This window comes from Callorhinus ursinus, unplaced genomic scaffold (assembly GCF_003265705.2).
Source record: "Callorhinus ursinus isolate GAN/ISIS: 27379988/994484 unplaced genomic scaffold, GSC_fseal_2.0 scaffold10, whole genome shotgun sequence".
Taxonomy (NCBI): Eukaryota; Metazoa; Chordata; class Mammalia; order Carnivora; family Otariidae; genus Callorhinus; species Callorhinus ursinus.
Genome location: NW_027397072.1, coordinates 50,423,340 through 50,445,137, shown reverse-complemented (window position 1 = coordinate 50,445,137; position 21,798 = coordinate 50,423,340). Strand labels below are relative to the sequence as shown.

At 53.0% G+C, this 21,798-nt stretch overlaps 3 protein-coding genes across 6 annotated transcripts in view; 2 read left to right on the top strand and 1 right to left on the bottom strand.

Moving 5' to 3' along the window:
• Positions 1 to 3,562, top strand: part of NOTO (notochord homeobox) — a 5,203-nt gene extending 1,641 nt beyond the window's left edge. The window contains exons 2-4 of one of the 3 annotated variants that reach the window (XR_012379576.1): positions 65 to 279; positions 2,229 to 3,170; positions 3,426 to 3,562. Coding sequence is in view for 1 of the 3 variants with exons in the window: in XM_025868646.2 (XP_025724431.1) it covers positions 65 to 279; positions 2,229 to 2,387 (374 nt within the window). In the remaining 2 variants the exon portion in view is untranslated. Of the gene's footprint in view, positions 1 to 64; positions 280 to 2,228 lie in introns of all 3 variants that reach the window. The other 2 variants (XR_012379577.1, XM_025868646.2) reach the window with 2 other exon arrangements.
• Positions 3,563 to 4,386: 824 nt separating this feature from the next.
• SMYD5 (SMYD family member 5) lies at positions 4,387 to 16,993 on the top strand. 2 transcript variants are annotated; one of them, XM_025868397.2, is made up of 13 exons: positions 4,387 to 4,517; positions 8,488 to 8,596; positions 9,347 to 9,486; positions 9,942 to 10,063; positions 10,437 to 10,506; positions 11,099 to 11,203; positions 12,226 to 12,288; positions 12,506 to 12,576; positions 12,892 to 12,998; positions 13,367 to 13,423; positions 14,225 to 14,319; positions 14,930 to 15,000; positions 15,106 to 16,993. In XM_025868397.2, the coding sequence occupies exons 1-13, from the start codon at positions 4,422 to 4,424 to the stop codon at positions 15,254 to 15,256; spliced, it is 1,257 nt and encodes a 418-aa protein (XP_025724182.1). In that variant the 5' UTR covers positions 4,387 to 4,421; the 3' UTR covers positions 15,257 to 16,993. The 2 variants fall into 2 exon arrangements, with proteins under 2 accessions (XP_025724182.1, XP_025724183.1); XM_025868398.2 differs by lacking the exon at positions 4,387 to 4,517 and adding an exon at positions 4,814 to 5,006.
• Positions 16,994 to 17,097: 104 nt separating this feature from the next.
• Positions 17,098 to 21,211, bottom strand: PRADC1 (protease associated domain containing 1). The gene is made up of 5 exons (XM_025868399.2): positions 21,041 to 21,211; positions 18,963 to 19,063; positions 18,314 to 18,423; positions 17,895 to 18,062; positions 17,098 to 17,638 (listed from the first exon to the last, which is right to left on the bottom strand). The coding sequence occupies exons 1-5, from the start codon at positions 21,105 to 21,107 to the stop codon at positions 17,518 to 17,520; spliced, it is 567 nt and encodes a 188-aa protein (XP_025724184.1). The 5' UTR covers positions 21,108 to 21,211; the 3' UTR covers positions 17,098 to 17,517.
• Between the last annotated feature and the right edge of the window lie 587 nt (positions 21,212 to 21,798).

Below are 21,798 nucleotides of genomic sequence, written 5' to 3'. Positions count from 1 at the left end.
TGTGTGTGTGTGTGTGTGTGTGTGTGTGTGTGTGTGTGTGTGTGTGTACACATATGCTCTTTAGGCTTAGAGCTGGCTCACTGCTCAGGCTTCTGGGGCATCCCAGACTGGGCTCCAGCAGAGGAACTTCAGGACACTGAGAGACCCCAAAAGAGGGTTCGGACTATGTTTAACTTGAAGCAGCTGGAAGAGTTGGAGAACGTGTTTACAAAGCAGCACAATCTTGTGGGGAAGAAGAGAGCTCAGCTGGCGGCCCAGCTCAACCTTACGGAGAATCAGGTGGGAGCAGGGACTCCTGTGGGACTAGGGCTATACCTGGGGGCCAACGCTGCTCTCCAGAAGGCCCTGGGTGAGGTTGGGGGGAAGACATGGGCCTTCTTCCTCTGTGCCAGGCCACTGGGGGAGACAAGCCCTAATCATTAACACACTCCCTACATGAATGAGGAAAATAGTCCCATTTGAAACCACATTATGGGAACAACACACATTAATCCAGATATTAATCTAGAACTTTGTTTGCATGTTAAAAAAGGAGGTGATGATGAAATTCTGTTCAAGGGACTAAATTTTTTTTTTTAAGATTTTATTTATTTGACAGAGATAGCAAGAGCAGGAACACAAGCAGGGGGAGTAGGAGAGGGAGAAGCAGGCTTCCTGCTGAGCAGGGAGCCCAATGTGGGGCTCGATCCCAGGACCCCAAGATCATGACCTGAGCCAAAGACAGACGCTTAATGACTGAGCCACGCAGGCGCCCCTAAATATTAAAAATAATAAACATTCACTTGACCTCCATACTCTCCTCCAGCCACTACACCATTTTTCTGCTCTTTTCATGGGCAGACTTCCCAAGAACTTGTTATAGCCCCTGTCTCCGTGTACTCATTCCAACATGAATTCTTTCCCTCCCATTCCATCAGAACTTCTCAGGATCTCTTAAGGACCTCCATGTTTGCCAAAGTCAGCAGATGCTTTCCTTTCCTTATCTTACTCCCCACTTAGTACAGTTGACTACTCCTTCTCTTATTGACACGCACTTCTCTTGGCTTCTGGACACTGCATTCTTGGTTTTCCAGCTCTCTGGCCACTTCTTTGTCACCTCTGTTGTAGGGTACTCTTTGTGACCTCCTATTTGTTGTCCACCCCTCCAGCTGATCTCATTTAATCCCATGGTTTTAAATACCATTTATAAGCCAACAACTCCCAGGTTTGTACCTTAGCTCACTCCCTTTTTTTTTTCCCCTCCCCTCTCACATGTACATCTACCTAACTTCTTGAGGTCTCCACTTGGATGTCTTCTGGGTAGGCATTTCAAACTTAACAAGTCTAAACCTCAGTTCTTGACTTTTTTTCTCTCTAGATCTGTTCCTTTCCCTACTCACAGCCCCACCATCCGTCCGGTTGCTCAAAATACCAAGTCATCCTAGATTCCTCCTCTCCCACTTCCAATCCATCACCAAGCCTTGTCACTTGTACTCAAATACAGCTGGGATCGCTTCATTTTTCTCCATTGCCCCTAGTTCATCCCGGTCCCAGCTCTTTTTGGATCATCGCAATAGCCTCCCAGCTGTCTCTCTGCATCCCTTTTCATCCATTCTTCACAAAGCAGCCTGGTACGCAATTCACTTGAGGTGCAAACAGGACTATGTCACATCCCACTTAAGAGCCTCAAAGCTGATACTCCTTACGCATAGCCTCCATGGTCCTGGGTGATCTGGCCCCTGCTGACTTCTACTGTCCCTTTCTTCCCCATCTCACTCTCAGATACCTCAGCCTCTTTTCTGGTCCTCAAACACCCCAAGCTTTCCTACAAGTTGTCTCCTGATCCAGCCTGCTTTTCTCTGTCCGCATTAAACTGGTCTCTTACCCTTTGAGCCTCAGCTTAAGTGCTGGTTCCTCAGGGAGGTTCAAACCCCCATTTGTGTTTTTGTTTCCATGTTTGTTATTTGTCTCTCTCTTATTTGTAAGTTCCATGAGGTCAGGGACCATACCTCTACTGCTCACCCCGTATCACCATCACCTAGGATGGTGCCTAGTACATAATAGGAGCTCAATAAATATTTGGGTGAACAAATGGTGTCTGAAATTCTAGGGAAGGGTGTCTTGGAGGAGATGCTTCTTTTAGAAGAAAGAACAAATGTGGGCCCAGAGAGCAGTGGGCACTGTGGAATAGGGGAAACCGTGGGACTGCTGGTCACATTCTAATCTCTGATCATTGCCTCTGATTGTAGGTGAGGGTCTGGTTCCAAAACCGCAGGGTCAAGTATCAGAAGCAGCAAAGGCTGAAGCTGCCAGCTGTGTCTGCCGTGGCTGCCTTCCAGGATGAGCCCTCCAGGAGCTCTGATGACAGCATCCAGAGAGAAGACACTGAGTCAGGAGTGGACAGCTAAGGACTGGGACAGAGGCTCAACCTAGGCTGTCTGAGCTAGTTCTTCTTGGGGGACTCACTAAAACTGAGCCTTTTTTCTTCATCTGTATAATGGGTGCACTGACAACTTCGTCCTCCCAGAGCCGACAGGATGTCTGTAAAGTTGTTACAGTATGCCAGGCCCAGGCCTAAGTGTTCAGCAAGTGTTAAGGTTTCTAGGACTCACCTAGAGGTGGGTCCTGTGGGTGTGGTGCTTGCACCAGCACTGGCCTCTCCAGGGATTAATCTTTTCCTGGTCTGGCTGTGGAGAAGAGGCCTCTTTGAATGTGTCTGGACCTAGAAGCCTCCTCCCCACCAGAGATGGTGAAGTTGAGAGCAAAGAGGGGGGGAAAGGTAAACCAGTTAGCCTCCTACCTCTCAGAGTTTCCCAAAGTTTTGTTTTGTCTGAACTGTTACCATTTTCAGGAGCTCAGCCCCAGCTGCCTACTTAGGAGCAGACATGCTACCCTGACTACCATCTTTTTCCCTCTAGCTACCCACCTTGGCACCTCTCCATCATTACATAAAATAGAGCACTTTGGCTCTGCCTTTGTCAAGGCAGGCATTTTGTCACAGACTCCTGTATTTCCATGAGACAGTTATAATTTCTCCTTCAAGACCCTAACTCATGGTTCCCTTTCCTTCCCAGGAAGCTGCTCAGTTTCTAAGAAGCCTGCTGATAGCCTACTCCTGTGAGGCCAGTCACCAGCAATTCCAGAGCTGATTTCTTTAATGCTCTACATTCCTGGGCAGGCCTCTGTTGACGGTATTGATAATCTAGAATGGCTTCTGGGTACTGAAGTGAGCTAGTGAAAGAGGCCTGCCCTGCCACCTGGTGGTGGGAGAAGGCACGGTCCCCACTGCTGTCTGCAGTGTTCTGAGGGAGAGAAAGGCAGGGAGCAGAGGTGGCCTTGGAAAAACCACATGCCTCCAAGTGGTGGTAGACCATCCTCTCCCAGACACTAGGCCACGGGCTTGAGGGAGGGCGGGGTCCAGCTTCAAGAGCCCTTCTCTCTCCCAGTCTTCAGGGAAATCCTTCCTAATGCTGGACCCAAAGTCAACTGTTAATCAAAGGGATCCAGCTGCATCTGCCTCTTCCAGCACCTGCCTCTTCAACTGACTCACTTTTTAAAAATAAAACAGTTAAGCTATTCAGCAGTTACTGGACTCTACCCAATCCCCCGATGTCTCCGTGAGACCATAACAGAAGCAGATACATGTCCTTTTTCAAGTAGCACAAAATCCATTGGAGGGCAAGGAAGCAAGGCATGGTGGTCAGGCTTGGCTGTGGGGACAGATGCTAAAAGTCAGTGGTTTCAGCTATGTGGGGTCCTGAATGAACAAGCCCCTCTCCTGTTCCCAGGACAATGTACACATGCACACTCCTGCATACAATTTCAGGGGTCCTCAGACTTGAGGTCCACCGTGTACCCCCTAACACCACCCCTAGGCTGCAAGGTCCCTATGCCCCTGAAGGGTCTGAGAGAAGCACAAGTCCAGCTTGAAGGCCCAAGGAAAGGGGAATTCTTGCACCCGACCGAGTAGGATGGATAGGTGCAGTAAGCTAGTCCCTCCTTTCTGGTAGATCAGAGAGGGTAGAAGTCGGCCGGCTGCTGTCCCCACCCCAACCTCCGCCCTGACACACACACACCCCGCCCCCGCCTCGGCTGGGTCCAAAGAGCGCTTGACTCAAAACGGGCCAATGGGTGGACAGAGACAACAGGGCGCATAAACACGAAGTGGACAAAGATACATCAAAACTATACACACACCCATAGGCTATGATACACAGGTACGTACGAAGACACGAAAAACCGCACAAATGTAAAACGCAAAGGCAGACCCAGCTGCATCCAGCCACCGAACCAATCGACCTAAACATGTAGATTAGATTCGGACTCGCTAGGGCGCAAACCCTCAAAACCTCAGACACACACGCCGGGGGCGGGGCCGGGAAGGGGCGGGGCCTCCTGGGTCGAGGCGGGGTCAAGGGTCAAAAGGCGGAGGCGTGTCCAAGATGGCGGCCTCCATGTGCGACGTGTTCTCCTTCTGCGTGGGCGTGGCGGGCAGGGCCCGGGTCGCCGTGGAAGTCCGCTTCGTAAACAGCTCTAAGGTGAGGCTAAGGCGGACCCGCCGGGAGCCCTCTACCCTGTCTGGCCTTGGAGACAGCCCCACGGGATCCCAGGCCCGAAGCCTAGAAACTCCTCTGCAGCTCGGACTCTGCGGCTCGGTCCCTACTCGCGGCCCGGGGGCTCCCTGTCTGTCCCCGCGCGCAGGCTTCCGGGGAGGTCACGCGGTGGACCGGGGGCTCCGAAGTCTCCGTGCGCGCGCCCCCTTCCCGCGGGACCCGGCGCGGCAGCCGGGAGCCCTGCACCCGTTGCTCCAGGCGGGGCCGGGGCGGGGCCGGGGGGAGGGTGGCGCCGGGCTTTTCGGGCGGTGCTGGGGGACTTTGCTGCGGGGCCGCAGGTATGGTGGGCGGGGATATGCTGAGCAGAGGGAACTGAGGTACAAAAAGGCCTGGGTCCTCAGGGAACTTTCGGAGTGAGATTTGGAAATGGGGTGTGGAGAGAGGCTAGGACCCTTCACGAAAGGCCTCGGAATGGTAAGGAATTTGAAACAGAGCTCGAAGCCCGTGGGAGCATTTGAAGCGTTTAAACAGAGGAGTGACATGATTTTGTCGTTATACTATTTTTGTTTTGTTTTGTTTTGGGTTTTTTTGTCGTTATAGTATTATGTTTTAAAAGTTAATTGTAGAAAAATGCTAAAAATGCATGTAAGGAAAGAGAAGGTAAGAATCACTCATAATCCTATACTTATGCAAATACGTGGACATTAAAATTACAATTTTAGAAATCGCTGTTTGATGCAGCAGTAAATCAACGTCAATAAACCTATTTCTAAATATTTTTAAGAGCTGTTTCAGGGGATGGCCACAGCGCATTCAACCAACTGCTTACTTATGGACTTTTATGTTGTATTTTATTTTTCATCCCTGAGATAAAAGGTCTTGGAGCTCAATTTCTGTGCACACATCCTTTTGTTCTCTCCAGCAGAGTATTTTTTTTCCTAGTTCGCTTTGCCAAATTATATGTGCAAAATGGTATTGCTTTGTTTTCATTTACATTTCTTTGTTTCCTGAGGAGTTTGAATAATTTATCATGTGTAATGGCTGTGTGTATCCCTGGTCCCCCCCACAAGATGTCAGCCTTCTAGTCAGTTATCTGCCTCCTGCTCTCCCCAACCCAAGCTTCCATTGCCTTCTTTCCACTCCAGACACATCTGGAGCATTCCTCTCCTTCCATGGTAAAGCAGCTCCCCTTTATCCTTGGCCTCCTCAGCCGCTCACATCTCTATCTGCACACAGGCCTCTGGTGTTCTTGATCTGCTCATAGTTTGATGGTGTCGGGGTTCCATCACTCCTAGCACGCAGAGATAGTCACCTTCCCATGCACTGCACCCCCTATCTCTCAGTCCCTCCTCTCTTCCCTTCTTCCTCTCACTTCATCCCTTCAGCCCCTCTGCTTGCCCAATTGTCCTGTCCCAGCCTTCTATCAAACCCCACCTCTGGAAGAACGAGCTGGCCAGCCTCTCCATGCCCACATCTGATCTGAAGCTGGAGAAGATCACATACCCACTTAGACATGGTGACAAGATGGATTGTCCCAGGCTTTTTGCATCTGTATTCATCAAGTGAGACTGGGTCTGTAGGTTTTTTCTTTGTGCTATCTTCCTCAGGTTACCACATCAGAATTATGCTTGTTTTTTGGTAAAATGGAGAAGCTTTCCATTTTTTTCTTTGTTACTGAATAGTTTAAATAGCATGAGAATTACTTATTCTTTGGCTTGAGAGAGGTGGCTCATGAACCATATGGACTAGGGGCCTCACATGGTTGTTTGGACTATTTTCTCTATTGCTTCTCTGGATATTGGCAGGAGTGATCTTTCAAAAATTTACCAACTACTGTGCCAGGGACAGGACCAATCAGAACATGATAGTGTCTGACCAAAGAGGATGAATGCCAACCAGAATGCCATACTGGTGTGGGTCAGGCATATATCGGCACTGCTTCTTTCTCTAGGCTTTCTTCCTTTTGAATTCAGTTCTGGTAATTTATATTTTCCTAGAAAATCATCCATTTAGTAAAGCTTTTAAAATTTACTACATAGTCTTAGAATTTTGCACAAACTTTTTTCTAAAACTTATTTTTCAAGTTGGAACTATCTTTGCAAGTTTATGCCCTTTGCATTCAGGTTCACTTCTCTCCAAGCCTCTTGGTAATATTAATGAGAGCTGCTCTTCTTGAAACACTCTTATGTTTGGGGGATGAGTGGTTTTATAAAGGAACCAGCTCTGATTCTGTTCCCTTTGTTTTTGATTACTAAATATTTTCTGCATTTCGTCCTCTGGAAAGAGAAAGACATCGTTGTTTACCCAGCGTTGAGATTTGAGATTGTCCGGGATAATGTGGGTCCATGTTCATCTCCCTTTGTCCCATAGAGGAAGGCTATCTTTTCGTTTTGCTAGATTGGGTCCAGTGCTAAAAGGCATGGAGGTGGGGTTCCAAGAAGACAACCAAGGGTACATCAACGGCTCTGCCCAGGGGTTTTGTTCCAGCTGTCCCACTCTGTGGTTGGAGCTCCCAAAGTTGTTCAGGGTTGAGATCTGTAGCTCATGGGTTGCTCAGGGCCATCCTGGTCTACACATCGCTGCTTCTCTGACTTTGGGAGGTGCTGCTATCTAGCCACAGTGCCAGTGCTAGAAGGAAACAGGGAGCTACCTGAGAGGCCACATGACGGGATGATTTACCGCTGTGTCAATCAATCCATCCCTCCCTCCCTCTCCTTCCTTCCTTCCCCTTTCTTTCTTTCTTTCTTTCTTTCTTTCTTTCTTTCTTTCTTTCTTATTCTCTTTCTTATTCTCTTTCTCTTTCTTTCTTTCTTTCTTTCTTTCTTTCTTTCTTTCTTTCTTTCTTTCTCTTTCTTTCTCTCTCTCTCTTTCTTTCTTTCTTTCTTTTCTTTCTTTTCTTTCTTTTCTTTCTTTCTTTCTCCTTTTGTGACAGTTCAGTGCTGCCAAGGGCAGCACCCCTCTTCTCTAAGTGAACCGTGGGAGTAAGTGCCCCAGAGGGCCAGTAACTGCCTGGGTCCTGAAGCTGTCTCCTGAGTCCCTCTGCACCTCTTCATGTCTTATGTGATGTGTACAGTGCTTTAGACCAGAGCTCCTCAGACTTTAATGTGCATGTGAATCACCTGGGCATCTTGTTAAAATGCACATTCTGCTTCAGCAGGTCTGTTTGAGGGGGGTGGGGAAGGAGGGGCTGAGATTCTGCATTTCTAACAGTCTTCCAGATGATGCCCATGCTGCCCATCCATCACGTCATTTTGAGTAGTAAGGAGCTAAAGCTCATAAGGTACATTCACCTGGGCTGAGGTGCATCCTGGAAACTACCTGGTAGGTATTACGATAATATTTTTCATATACAAAACAGATGCAAAGAAACAATTGGCTCCAAGGTCACAGCAGGTAGTATTAGGGTTGGTGCTAGGATTCGTCATTCCTTTCAGTCATTCCTTTCCCTAACACTGAAAACTGGCTGGGTCCTGTGAGTACCCCACGGACCAGAGAAATACGGCACGTTCTCCCCCAAATTAGGCCTCCCTCTTCTGTGGTACAGGAGCCTTCTGCAACCCTGAGCAGCAGCCTCACTGCCAGGATCTTGGAGGGGCACATGGGTGACACCAAGAAGACTGCCCTGTCGTTACCAGCTCCCGGTACAGGAGCCTCGGCGCTCCTGCGGCCATTCCAAAAATTCTGCTCCTCTGGCTGACAATGGTGGCTCCCTCCCCATCCCAGTCCCTCTGCTCTGAACAGGCTGAAAGAAGTGTGGCTGAAAGTAGGTCAGAGCTGCACTTCCAGAGGAGGCAGTTATGGAGGGTGCTGACTTTGCTCCGTGAACCCTCCCAAGGCAGAGGCCTCTCCTGAGAGGGAGGCGTGTGGGGGGTGATGCTGGGCAGCCCTCCGGGAGCCCTTGGAACTGGGTCCTTTCTCCCCTTATGGCCATCCTGTTCCTTCTGTGCCCTGGTAGGGAAAAGGGCTGTTTGCCACACAGCTGATCCGGAAGGGGGACACCGTCTTTGTAGAACGGCCCGTGGTGGCTGCGCAGTTTCTCTGGAATGCACTTTATCGCTACCGAGGTAAGCACATCTCATCCACTCCTCCGGCTGCTGGGCCCAGCTGCCTTTGTGCATGGAAGACAGTTACATTAGCTGATGGCCCTGGGACTTCAGGTGTTGGGAGAAAAGTTCATCTTCCCTTGGAGAACCGTGCCTGAGAACCATGCTTCTCTCTAGTCTCAAGGCATTTGGGGCTGGGAGTGAGCAGTAGAGGGGCTCTTCCAGCCTGCTCCCTTGGGGGCTGTCGCTCAGGTGGAACTCAGTCTGAGCCAGAGTATAAGGGCCTGGGTGTCATGCTGAAGGGCTCTGTGCCGAAGTGCAGCCCTCCACCAAGAGGAGGCCACGTGGGGTCAGAAGCAAGTAGGATGCCCTTAGCTTTTCCAGCCGCATGCTTTTTTCACACTTTTCTTAAGGCTAGAGACAAACATGAAAGGAGGGTCATTTGGCTGCAGAATGTGGGGAAAGTGCAGTCTGGGGGCTAGGAGGGAAGCCCCACAGACTAAGCCCCACTGGGAAAGGGGGGAGTGCCTGACAGAAGGGGTGGGACTCCAGAGAGGGAAGAAAACCAGTCTGCCTTGGAATGCATGTGAAATCATTCACTCATTCTGTTCTTTAACACAGTCGTTCGTTCACTTACTTCCCAAATGTTCGTTGGGCACCTACTGTGTGCCAGCCACTATTTTTAGCCCTGGGGATACTGCTGCGAACAAGACAAAACATGGCCCCTTCTCTAAAGACACTCACATTGTCCTGTGTGGCTCTCTCCCTCAGCCTGTGATCACTGCCTTCGGGCACTGGAGAAGGCAGAGGAGAATGCCCAGAGGCTGACTGGGAAGCCAGGCCAGGTTCTGCCTCACCCTGAGCTGTGTGCCGTGCGCAAGGACCTCCACCAGAACTGTCCCCAGTGTCAGGTGAGCATCCCTGGGGAGTGCACCTGGAAGGGGGCAGGGGGAGGGGTCTTAGCTGAAGTTCTCTGTGAGGAGACGGGAATGACAACAGACCTGCTCATGGCCCCTGTGAGCCATGATGGAGGGGAAGACACTCAGAAGGCTCCGTTACTGTTCCGTTGTTTTGTCCTTCCTGTCCCAGTCCCACTGTCTAGAAAATAGGTCTGGTGGGAACTTACCCTCTTCCCGGGAGCCTGGCAGGGGCTCTTCCCTCTGCCTGAAAGCTCTCTCCATCCCATAGTTTAACAAGGCTGGGTGCCCCTCTCACCTGGTGCACTGTGTGCCTTCTGCTTTCGTGATGCCACTGAGCTACTGCTCAGAGAGGGAACGCAGTTAGCGGAGGCGAGCACCACTGAGGGACATCTGCGCCTGCCCCCATGGCCAGATCCTAGGGTGCTGACCTCCACCCACTCCACCAGGTGGTGTACTGCAGTGCAGAATGTCGACTGGCAGCTGCTGAGCAATACCATCAGGTCCTGTGCCCAGGGCCCTCCCAGGATGACCCCCTGCATCCTCTCAATAAGCTGCAGGAGGCCTGGAGGTAGGTACCATTTCATTTCTTCTTCCCTTTATCTTCCCTCTCTGCCTGCCTGCCTGAGACCAGCAGACGCAGTCATCTTTCTGAAATTGCCATCCCGCAGGTTTTTCCTCCATCTTAGGGTTAAACAGAGGTCACATCACCTTCAGTGTGAGCCACCAGTCCCACCACCCTCAGCATTTTACACACTCCCAGGAAGAGCCCCATTGCGCCCATAGGGATGTAAAGGCCTAACCACATCCTTGCCAATGACTTCCTCTCTTTGGTTATGAAGGGAGTGGGTTGGAAGGATTCTCTGTAGCAGTCAGACTGGGCTTCCCTGAACGCAGCTACTAGGGAGGGAATTTCTAGGCGAAATCTTTTTCTTTCTCCCCAGGAGTGTTCACTACCCCCCTGAGACGGCAAGCATCATGTTGATGGCCCGGATGGTGGCCACGGTGAAGCAGGTGAGCCCACCCGGCCCTGCCAGGGAGGCCGGTTCTGACTTCATTTGCCCCTTGGCCTCAGTCTCCCCCTCACCTCGAGAGGGAGTATTGCTTGGATGCAGAGCTCCCCCTGGGCTGTGGAAATATCAGTAGCAGCTAACCATAGGTCTGGCAGGAGACTCTGATCTAGGAGAAGGCGTCCTGTGCGGTAGCAGGTCACGCACTCAGCTTCCAGGTGCCACTTTCTCAGGATCGTGCCTCGTGTGTCAAGTGAGAGGAGCCGCTCCAACCCCTTCTATTAACATTGAAGCTCCGCAGCCTCATCCTCCTGTTTCTGCGAGTGGTGTTGAACCGGCTAGCCTGGCCCAGCTGGGGAGATGGTTGGGTGCGGGTTGGGGGGGGGGAGGGAGTCTCCAGGCCGAGGAAGGGTCTATCGAGAAGCTCATGTGTGCTGGTGTTTCCCTGATGGCAGGGGCTTCAGAATCACAGGCTATCCTCCTACCTGGGCACAAGGGGCAGCAAGGAGGCGGGTGTCCCTGAGTCCACGCGTGCACATGTATGCACGCACGGGCATATATGAATGTGACTTTGAAGTATATTTGTTCTGCTGCAGGCCAAGGATAAAGATCGTTGGATCAGGCTCTTCTCCCAGTTCTGTAATAAAACAGCCAATGAGGAGGAGGAAATTGTCCACAAACTCCTGGGGGACAAATTCAAGGTTAGGCTTCTCCTGTGATTCCCCCACCCCCAACAGCCTTGGATGTTCTGTGGCTGCCTGACAGGAACTCCACATTTGGTCCCTTCCCACCACAGGAAGAGGTTAGAGCCTGGGGCCAAAAATCTATTCAGAGGGCCTATATTCCTGCCACTGTTTAACTTTGTGACCTAATATGGACCAAGAGTTGAGAAGTGGGGTGATGACAGAGGAAGGAGAGGTTGGGTGCCCTGACATGGTAAGGCGGAATCTCATGATAGGATAGCAATGGGCAAGTCAGTTATAATGGAAAACAGAGGGCTGGGGGTCCACAGGGTGAGGGAGCAGCGTGAAACAGGAGGATTTTAGCTGCCAATGTGCTGAGTACCCGCTCCCACCCAAAGATAACACGTTCTCACTGAAGACAGCAGACTTCCATGCAGAAGCTGCCTGAAGGTACAGGCAGGGTTTTCAGGGCAGCTGGGGTGGGCCTTCCTACATTCATTCTGAGGAGAGGAGGCGGGGAGTCAAGCTGGTCCGGAGGCCAGGTCAGGGAGCCTGGAAGATGGCGGTGAGGACAGACCTTCCAAGCCACATTGCCTCAGCCCTCCTGGTACAAGCCCTGGAAAATAGGGAGCAGGGGCGCCTGGGTGGCTCAGTCCTGAGGCGTCTGCCTTCAGCTCGGGTCGTGATCCCAGGGTCGTGGGGTCAGGCCCCGCATTGGGCTCCCTCCTCCGCGGGAAGCCTGTTTCTCCCTCTCCCACTCCCCCTGCTTGTGTTCCCTCTCTTGCTGTGTCTCTCTCTGTCAAATAAATAAATAAAATCTTTAAAAAAAAAAAAGGAATTTGGGGTTCACCACCCTGGGTTGGAACAATCCACCAGAGTGCTAAGGTTCTTTGGAAATAAAGACTCTGTGGGCTTCCTTTGCCTTCAGGGAAAGTTCTTCTACAGAGCTGGCCCTTTTTCCTTCCCTCACCTGGTCTTCTGGGCCCTGCCTGGGTGCTAATGGCAAACCCCCACGTCTCTCCCTGCTTCCCCTAAACTAGGGCCAGCTGGAACTTCTGCGGAGACTCTTCACGGAGGCCCTTTATGAGGAGGCGCTTAGCCAGGTAAGTGTGGGGAAGGTGGGACCAATGGCCTTCTACTCATTCCAGTTCTCCAGGAGCAAGCAGGTCAGCACCACCTACTTGGAGAACTGAGCCAGAGCTGACTTGGTATGAAGTTTGGATGGGACTGACTCACAGAAGACTTCCCGAACGGAGAGTTGTATCAGGAAGAAAAGCGAGTGGTTATAACCTGAGCACTCATTTTTCTTTCTCCCCACAGTGGTTCACACCAGATGGATTCCGGTCTCTCTTTGCTCTTGTTGGGACCAATGGCCAAGGAATTGGGACCAGGTTAGGAGAGAATGTTCCAAAGCTATTGAACTTGTCCCTCAGGGCTGGGGTGGGAGATTGACAGAGGAAGGTAGCACACCTCCTTCCAGGATTAGGATGGGGTAAGGTATGATTCTGTGGCCGGAGAGCTGGACTGGACACAGTGGTGGGAGTCAGAAGGACTGAGGTGGTAGAATTTGCTCTTGGGAGCCCTTGGTCTTTTGGGGAAGATGGGCCCCTTCCCTGGAGAAAGACGTGGGCGTAACTTGCCTGGAGGTGGAGAGCCCTGTGAGCCAGGCCTCCTCCTCTCCACCCATGGATGCCTGGGACCCCCAGCTCCCTGAGCCAGTGGGTCCATGCCTGTGACGCTCTGGAGCTGAAGCCTCGGGACCGAGAGCAGCTGGACGCCTTCATTGACCAGCTGTACAAGGACATCGAGGCAGGTTGGTGAGATGGAGCCTTGGTCTCACCCAACCTCGGATGCCCCCCAGTCAGACACACGGTCTTCCCCTGAGGGAGTTCTGACCTAATGGATGGGGAAGATAATCCCTCTGGACCTATAGGAAGCTTCAGATCTATCCACAGGACATGTAGATAAGCCATGACCCTGAGATCCATACAGAGGCTCGATGCTGGGGGTGGGGGTGCTGGATGAGTAGGGTGATATCATGTACAGAAAAGCTCGTGCCTCCAAGAAGTGAGTTCAGGTGAACTGGTAGTGACCAGGTGGCAAGACAGTAGAGCCAGTGCTACCCTCATAAGCCTAGGTTCCTTTGCCCCCCAATAACATCTGCATATTACTGTCTTACAGCAACTGGCGAGTTTCTTAACTGTGAAGGATCTGGCCTCTTTGTGCTTCAGAGCTGCTGTGAGTCCCGGTATTGAGGAGGGGTGGCCCCTTGTAGGCTGATGGAGAGGAGTCTGGGAGCAGGATTAGGTCTGAGCTTCCTTGGGGATTCTCCTGGGCCTTTTCGTGCCATCATTTTCTCATTCATTCATTCACTGGACTTAATATATGTGTATACCTAAAACCTTCTAGTGGGCCAGGCCCTGTGCTAAGGCAGGACACAGAGTTTTGATTATTGCAAACGGAAGCCTTGGTTTTGTACCACCATTGCCTTGTCAGGCTTGGGAGGGGAGCGTTGTGAGGGCCTGGGAGGGCTAGAAGGCGAGTCTCCTTAGCACCTGACAGGGAGGGGCAGAGCCAGCTCACACCATTGTCTTTTCCAGATCTCAGCCTCTCCCACTCTGGTTTCCTCACTGTAAGCCCCCCTCCCAGGCCATGGGGCCACTCTGCCCCTCCCAAACTGGGCTTGCAAAGGGCCTGGCTCAACTGTGGCAGGACTGAGTTCAGTGGTCAGGCATGGCCATTCCTTTCACAGCCCCATCCCTCCCTTTGTGGGATCCTGGAAACAATGGAGAATCAAGTTGCCCAGGGCCAAGGACAGCAGGGGCAGGGATGGCAGGTGGGAGGGGGTGGGAAGAGGGAGTGCATTTGTGCCTGTGGTCTTCAGGAAAGAGCACTGGACGGGGAGTTGGGAAACTTGGGTGCCAGGACCTGCATGGCCCTAGCAGGGGTCAGAGAACAAGGAAGGATGGGAGCCGGTGCTCTGCAAGGCTGTTATTTTTGTTAGTCAACAGTCCTTATGACTTGCCTCTCATGACCCAGGTAACCACAGCTGTGTCCCCAATGCAGAGACCTCCTTCCCAGAAAACAACTTCCTTTTGCATGTCACTGCCTTGGAGGATATCAAGCCAGGAGAGGTGAGGGGGCTAGGAGCTGTAGGGGGTGGGGGGGCGCTGGGAGCAGCAGTGGCTAGAGCCCCAAGTTCTGGCTGTTTGGTTGATCCCCACGTGCCCCAGGGCAGGCATCTTTTTACCCATGATTATGCTCTGGCCCCACCCTACCCCCCAGTTCTTCAAAAAATAACCAGAAAGCCTCAGAGCAGTGATAGACTATATGCCCAGCTTCTTCTTCCTAGCCACCTTTCAATAAATCCACAGCTTCTAAGAAAGCAAGAGATGGCTCTTTGTGGCTTGGGCTATGGTGTATGTGCATGTTTGGGGGCTGTTGGCACAGTGCACAGAGCCTTGGTTGACTCTTCTTCCAGGGCAGGTAGCACCCTGTCAAGATAACCTCTGACCCCAGCCACAGACCTTGGCCATTGACTGCCTGTAACCATGGCCTGAGGCTACCCACAGTCCCCTCTCCGTCTCAGACACAAGTGGTTTGAGCCTCTTGGCGGTGTGCTGAGGGCACAGGGAAATGGATGAGGGCCTGGCTCCTGGGAGGTGGGGCAGCAGGTGGGGAGACCCTATTCCCATGTAAGGGAGAGCACAGGCCATCAGACCCCACCTCTTCTGTGCCCCCCAGGAAATCTGCATCAGCTACTTAGACTGCTGTCAGCGCGAGCGCAGCCGTCACAGCCGCCACAGGATCCTCAGGTGCCGGCCGGGGCTGCGGTGGGCGGCTGGGCGGCTGGGCTCCCGGAGGCTCCATCCTTGTGGCTGCCTGACTTCGCCCTCCCCACCCTCTCCTGTCCCCTGCAGAGAGAACTATCTGTTTGTCTGTTCCTGCCCCAAATGCCTGGCAGAGGCTGATGAGCCCAATGTGACCTCGGAGGAGGAGGAGGAGGATGAAGAGGAGGAGGAAGGAGAGCCAGAAGATGCAGAGCTGGGGGATGAGATGACTGATGTGTGATGTCACCCTGCCTGGAAGGGGCCCCTGCCCCAGACCCTGCAGGAAAAGGGGGCCTCCCCGCAGAGAGGAGGCTCGGAAGGAACTCCCCACTCCCCTTGTCTGCTTTCTCCACACCCCCCTCCCCTGCCCCCCGTTCCAGCTCTGTTTCTGCCGGAGAGTAGGACGGAGGCTGGACCCTAGGCCCTAGGCACTCACCTCCCACCAGACCTCATGCCCTGGACACTGCTGCTGAGTGGCTCAGGCCCTGCGCTGTCCCCAAGCCTCTCAGAACTGCCCCCGCACAACACGCGTGCGCGCACACACACACACTCCAGGTGTGAGCAGCTGCAGCCAAGGTCAGGCCCTAAGAGCGTTTCTTCCCCTTGGCCCCATGGCCATGCTTACCTGTCCACCTGAGGATTCACCCCTTTCAGCCTGCTACAGACGGGATAACAAAAGGGCAATCTGAGGACAGTCTGCCCGCACTGAAGTGAAAGGAGGGGGGTGACCTGCCTCTACCTTCTTCCCCGCCTCCCACCGTTGCAGCTGCCAAGGCAGCTGCCTCCTGCTAGCACTGCTGGGAGAGGCAGGAAGGAGCAACCTGGCCTCCAGAGCACCTTCCCTGAGGCTCTGTGCCAGGGACACTGAACCAAGGGGATACTTCCTTCTGCCCACCTCCTCCCCCCCACTATTTGGACATCTGGGGGAGCGGAGATTAACCCCTTCCCCAGACTCCAGAATCTCTGTACCTTGTGCCTTGCCTCTCAGGCCCTGGCACAGTGGCTGGCCACATGGGGTGTGAAGAGGCCTCTGCCTCCCTCAGGAGGGGCATGTGGGGGATCATCATCCCTTCCTCAACACTCTTTCCCACCGAGGACTCCAGCAGCTTGGCTGACACTGGGGCATGACAGGCCTGCGCTCCTTGTTTGGATGCTCAAAAGGCTTCTCTGGGACCAGTTTAACATAGGACAGTGAGGGGCTCTCCTGGCCTCAATCTCCATCTTTAGGGTCTCCAGAGAGGAACATTGAAGTCTTCCAGAAACCTAGAGGAGCTGGGCTGGATATTCTGACTTAAGCCCTGACTGTGTCACCCTCACTCCCCCCACCCCGCCCCCGATTTGCACCACCCCTCACTCTTGGGTTGGATGCTATGAGAATTAAAGCCCATCACTTGCAATTTCGTCGCCTACCTTCCCTGGGTTGGGGGGGCGCCACATCCCCCTGCTGAGGGATCTCTGGGAGGGCAGGTGCCCAGCCCATAGGCTGTCTTAGATCATGATTGGGTGGCGCCCCACCTGTGCGAGGCCTATCCCGGGTTCTTACTCCTTCACAGCAGTCAGCACCCCCTCCCACCCCCGCCTGCCCACTGTCCTCAATAAAGTGTGAGTGGTGATAGGCCTCTGCGGGAATGCTTTGTGGAGAAGGATTCGACAAGCTGCCTGGGGCCTGCAATAGTCACGTAGGTGGTGCAGAGGCACGTAGTTTTAGACCAGGTGATGGCAGGAGATGGGAGCTGCAGCTCCTCAGTTTGGGCTCCTCTCTGCACTCTGTGCCTACATTCTGCTGCGCAAATGTTTCTAAATGCCAGGAGCAAGGGTCTTTTGCAGTCTAGTGTGGATCCCCAGGAGCCGGCTATTAGAGGAGTCTTCTCGGGACCGACCCATGCCTTCCTGAGTTCTTGAGCAGGAAGCAGGCTGTACTGGGACCCAAGATTAGCAGCAGCCCAAGCACTGGTCCTAAAGGACCTTGGGTAAGTCATTTACCCTCTGTGGGCCTCAGTTTCCTCCCCCTCAAAATAAGGGCATAGGACCAGATGAGTATGAAGGCCCCTCCCACCCATGTGCTCTTATTCTAGGACACAGTTGTGACCCTGATGAGAGGCTTTATTGCTAAAAAATCAGTGAGGGTTTATTAATTCCTCAAACACCAGCAACTGCTGTGAAGTACACTGAGGAGACCCTGGGAAGGGGAAGCTGGAGCAGGTGGGAATGTGACAGGTCACAGGTGGCTCTCAGCCCACCTGCCTTTAGCCCCTTTTGTTCCAGACTCTAGCCAAGAAGCTCTGGGGCCTCTTACTCTTCCCATAGCATGAGATGTTTGGGGGCCCTGAGGAAGGGAAGGCCCATGGCGTGGCTTTTAGCATAGCCAAGGCCTAAGTCTTTTTCCTCTACCCAGCTCCACCTGTCCCCAAGTGCTCTCCCCAAATCCCAAAGAGCAGAATTCCTGGATTTTCCTTTCCCAGCCCAGAGTTGTTTTAAGGCTGGTATGTGGGACCAACTCTTCTACCAGAAGGTCCAGGGTGGTTGCAGCAGCTCAAAGGTGGGGATGCTGGTGACATTGACTGGGATGGAAATGATGGCCCATGGCAGCCCATGCTGTTCCAGGGAGCGGCGGATCATGTAGCTGGGAGGGCATGAAGAGAGGTAGGTGGTGATGGTCACTTTCTCAGCACCCCATCATGCCCCACTGTCCCCATCACTCTGGGAGTTCTAGAGCCCAAGAACTAGGCCCTCCAGCTGGGGCCCTCCAACTTGTTTGGCCCAAGGACTCTTGGCCCTCCAACTGAGGCTTGTGGGAAGGGACTGGTGATTTCCCTTGACCTCCCCAAGTCATGGCACCCAGCCTGGTGCTGATACAGCCAGAGACAAGGAGCCCTCACCCATCTCGGCCGAGCAGGAAGAGGGCAGGGATGTCAGCTGTGCGCTGGGTACTGTCCTGGATCATCTCCACGTAGAAGCTGTCATTGTCAACTGCATTGTCAGAGATGATCACTGCCCGCCCGCCGTGCTCCTGCACCACTCGGGTCTTGGAGAGGAAGGAGCAGCCCCTGGAAGAGGTGATGATGAGAACAAAGGAAAGGCAAGGTGCTAGCTAGCCCTCCTCCAGACTGTCAACACTGGAAGGATGAAAGAAGGACCAAGGAGAATTTCTGATAAATGGCCAAAAGGCATGGATCATCTTAAGACGTTTCTTAAAGACCATTAATAACAGCTATTTCAGAGCACCACCACCAACACTGATCTCAGAATCTACCCTATACCTGCCCTCCTCTGGTGCCTGTCTCTGTCCGCTCCTTACCCTCTCTCCACCAGAGCGATCTGGTCCTGGATGAAGAAACCGTTGCTGAGCTCCCCACAGGCCTCCGAAGGTTCTGCAGGGACAAGGTGAATCTGCTCATACCTTGTGTGCTGAAAGACATTTAGATAAGTCAGAGTGAGGAGACGTGCCAGTTTTAAGACTAGGCTGATAGCCCCATTCTCTTGGTTCCTCACAAAGTGTGAAGGGAACACGGAGTGGTTTCTGTATGCTGGGCACTGAGGTATTTTTTACTAAATTCTCACAAAGGCTTATCTAGTTGTCCCCCTCTACCCTGCCTTTCTATGAGATACGTAGGGGAGTTGCTATGGACCCAGAAAGGGGAAGTAACCTGCCTTAAGTCACATAGTGCAGACAGAGCTAGCCCTTGGTTTCTCACTGTTTCATGACCCCAAAGAAGACAGCTAGTCTCCCTGTCTGGTGCCCAAGTCTGTATTACATCCAGAAGGGTAGCTAGCTGGAAACCCTTTCTCCCTGCACAGCAGCCCCAGGAGGACAGAGCTGCATTCTGCACCCTTACCTGTCCCAGCACTCAAGTATTGGTTGAAGGGAGGAGAGGGTCACCTTACTTAGTCGGATGGAGGTGGAGACGGAGACAAGATCAGAGAGAAAAGGGTCTCCCTGAACTTACAAAGATACCACCAAAGTCCTTGGCAGGTGTGGCTGTGAAGATGTATCGAATGTCTCCAGGACTCAGCACTTGGAAGTACAAATAATCATGGATGCGTAAGCCTGAAAGATAAAGAGTACAGGTGAGAAGCTTCCAGGGAACAAGCTGGTTCAAGTTCAAATCATGGACCCCTTGTCTTCAATGGGGCTGGCTATAGTCTGGCCTCAGGGACCTAGCTTCAGCCAAGTGAGTCCTCCAGGTGGGTGAGACAGATGGTCTCTGCCCGGGGGAGGACAGAGCTGATGCAGAGAGGGTTACTAACCCCAGAGAGATCAGCTGCAGCTACTGCTGCACAGGGGGGCCAGGAAGATGACAGCCTTTGTGTTCTCTCTCTCAGGATGAATCCATCTTTGCTCTGAAGTGGACCTGAGAGTTTCAAGGTGGAGCTGTGGTGGCTTGAGTATAAAACGACTCTCACTAGAACTTCAAAAGTTCACTCCGGTTCCATTGCCATGCCCCCTGTCCAGCCACTATCATTTCTTGTCTTCACAGGTCCAGCTTCTTAACTGGTCTATCTGCCTCCATTCTTGCTCTCTACCGTCCATTCCCCCAAACAACAGCCAGGGGGCTTCTTAAAATATCGTAAAGCAAATATGACGAGGTCACCAGGCTCCAGTACCCTTCAACAACTGCCCTTTGTGCTAAAAATAAAATCTGAAGTTTTAACTATGGCCTGCAGGATCCTCTTCCATCTGGCCCTTGGCTGCTACAAGCTCATCTACTCCTCCCTGGCCTCCTTTCAGTTTCTTCACTTCTCTGAGTCTTCTTGCAACTGTTCCCTCTACGTGGGAGGCCTCTTCCCCTTACCCCACCCCAGCTCAACCCCTTCACCTGGCTCACTCCTACTCATTGGTTAGACCTAGCTGACATGTCACTTCCTAGAGAAACCTTCTGCCCTGTCACTGCTCTCCCCCATGCCCCTTCAAAATCAGCTTTTTCTCCATTGACACTTTCAACATAATTTGTAATTATACAGTATGCGTAATTTTTTTTAATGTCTGTCTCCTCCACTAAGGCAAGAACCACAGTTTTGTAGCTTAGTTTAATGCTGTATCCACATTATGTAACAGAGGCTAGGATATGTGGGTGCTCAATAAAGGTTGTTGAAGGAATGAACAACTATTTTCAGCTCCATTGCACTGAGGAAGAGAATTTTCAGAACAACCAGATTTTTCTGGGGTTTGAGATCTTCTCTTCAGCACCAAAGTTTAATATTTACCTGGATTTGAATCCCTGGTTTCCTTCAGCCCAGAGAGATTGAGGAATGTGGAAGTGTGGAAGCTGCTGCCACAGGTCAAGCAGTCAGTCAACAAACTATCAAGCCGCTACTGTGTGTCAGGGTTAGGACTGCCTGTGGCTTTAGCTGTCCTTGTCTCTTGCCCAAACACAGCCACCATATAGAGTCCCACTGGCTTGGCACTGGACTCTATAGCCTTTTATCCTGGGAGTGGGGACTTCCCATCAGATTCAGATACGTTCCCAAGAAGCCTTAACACTAAACTCCTCCTCCTTCCCACACACATCTTTGCCTGGCCTTTGCATCTGCTGATCTGTGTAAATCAAGTGTGGGTATACCTATGTGCCCATGTGTGTGTATGGGTGTGTATGTTTATGTGCCCCTTCAGGTGCAAGCAAGTTGTGTGTGTACGTGTGTGCCTGTACATGTGAGCCCACGTGTAAGAATATGTGCTCCTGTATGCGTACGTGAGTGCTCACATACGTATCTCCAGCTTGTAATATCTCTAGCTGTCCCTTGTTCCTTCTGGTCGCCCCTTCAGCCATCTGGGTCGGCGCTACTGGGGGCGTGGAGAGGAGTCTTGCTTCGACGTGGGGAGCTGAGGACTGAGTCCAGCGTCAGGCCATGCCCTGCTCATGTCGCTGGGGACCAGCAACACACGCAGTCCAGTCGCCTATCCCCAGACCTGCCCTGCCCCGAACTCGCGGGGTCCCCAAGGTGACCCGTGACTCCCGGCCCAACACGAGAGCGAGCTAGAGGGCCAGCCCCGCCCCGCCCCGCAGCCCCGCCCGTTGCCGCTCACCGTGGGCCGCGACGCACGCGGGGAGCCAGAGCACGAGACAACACCAGCCCGCGGCGCCGGGGACCATCTCCAGGGCCCGGCCCGGCGCCGCGCTTCCTCCAGCCGCCCCACCGCGCTGGCTCGCTGGACTTCAGCCTGACAGCTGCTCCGGCCTCCAGCCCCCAGACCCGCTCTTACCGCTGGTTGGCGGACGGGACCGAGGCCCATGGCTGATTGGCTCTGATGCCTGTTCGTGTAGCTACACTTTCCGCCTCTGCGCCTTAGCCCACTTCCTATTGGTCGAGAGAAGTGGGGCCGAGGGCTGATTGGTCTAAACTCTTAACAGCAACTGCCGCCCCTTCCCCCCCCCCCCCGCCAGCAACCCAGCCCCAGCATTTCTTAGTTTGGATTCGATTGCAGGGCCGCGCGGGCTGGCGGGCGGGCGGGCGGGGGAGGAAAGCGAACTGGAAGTGGGCACCCCTCTGAGGTGGGTGGGTGCCGCTTCAGCCGCGGCAAGTCGGGGCCGTCAGCTGATGCGATCTCGGCCGGATCTTCCCTGCGGCCGCCTAGCAAGACGACGATTTGCTTCTCCCAACTGTGCTTTACTCTTCCTCACCACCTCTTTGGGAAGGGCGTTCGTCTGGCGCCCAGGTGGTCTCCCGCGACCTCCTCTCCTCTCGTCCTCTGCCCGGTTCCACAGTGCCTGCACGCTCTCTGTCGGTAGGCGCTGGGGACGCGGCTTAGTGATCCCCTCCCTCGAGGAGGCTGTGGGCAGCGCA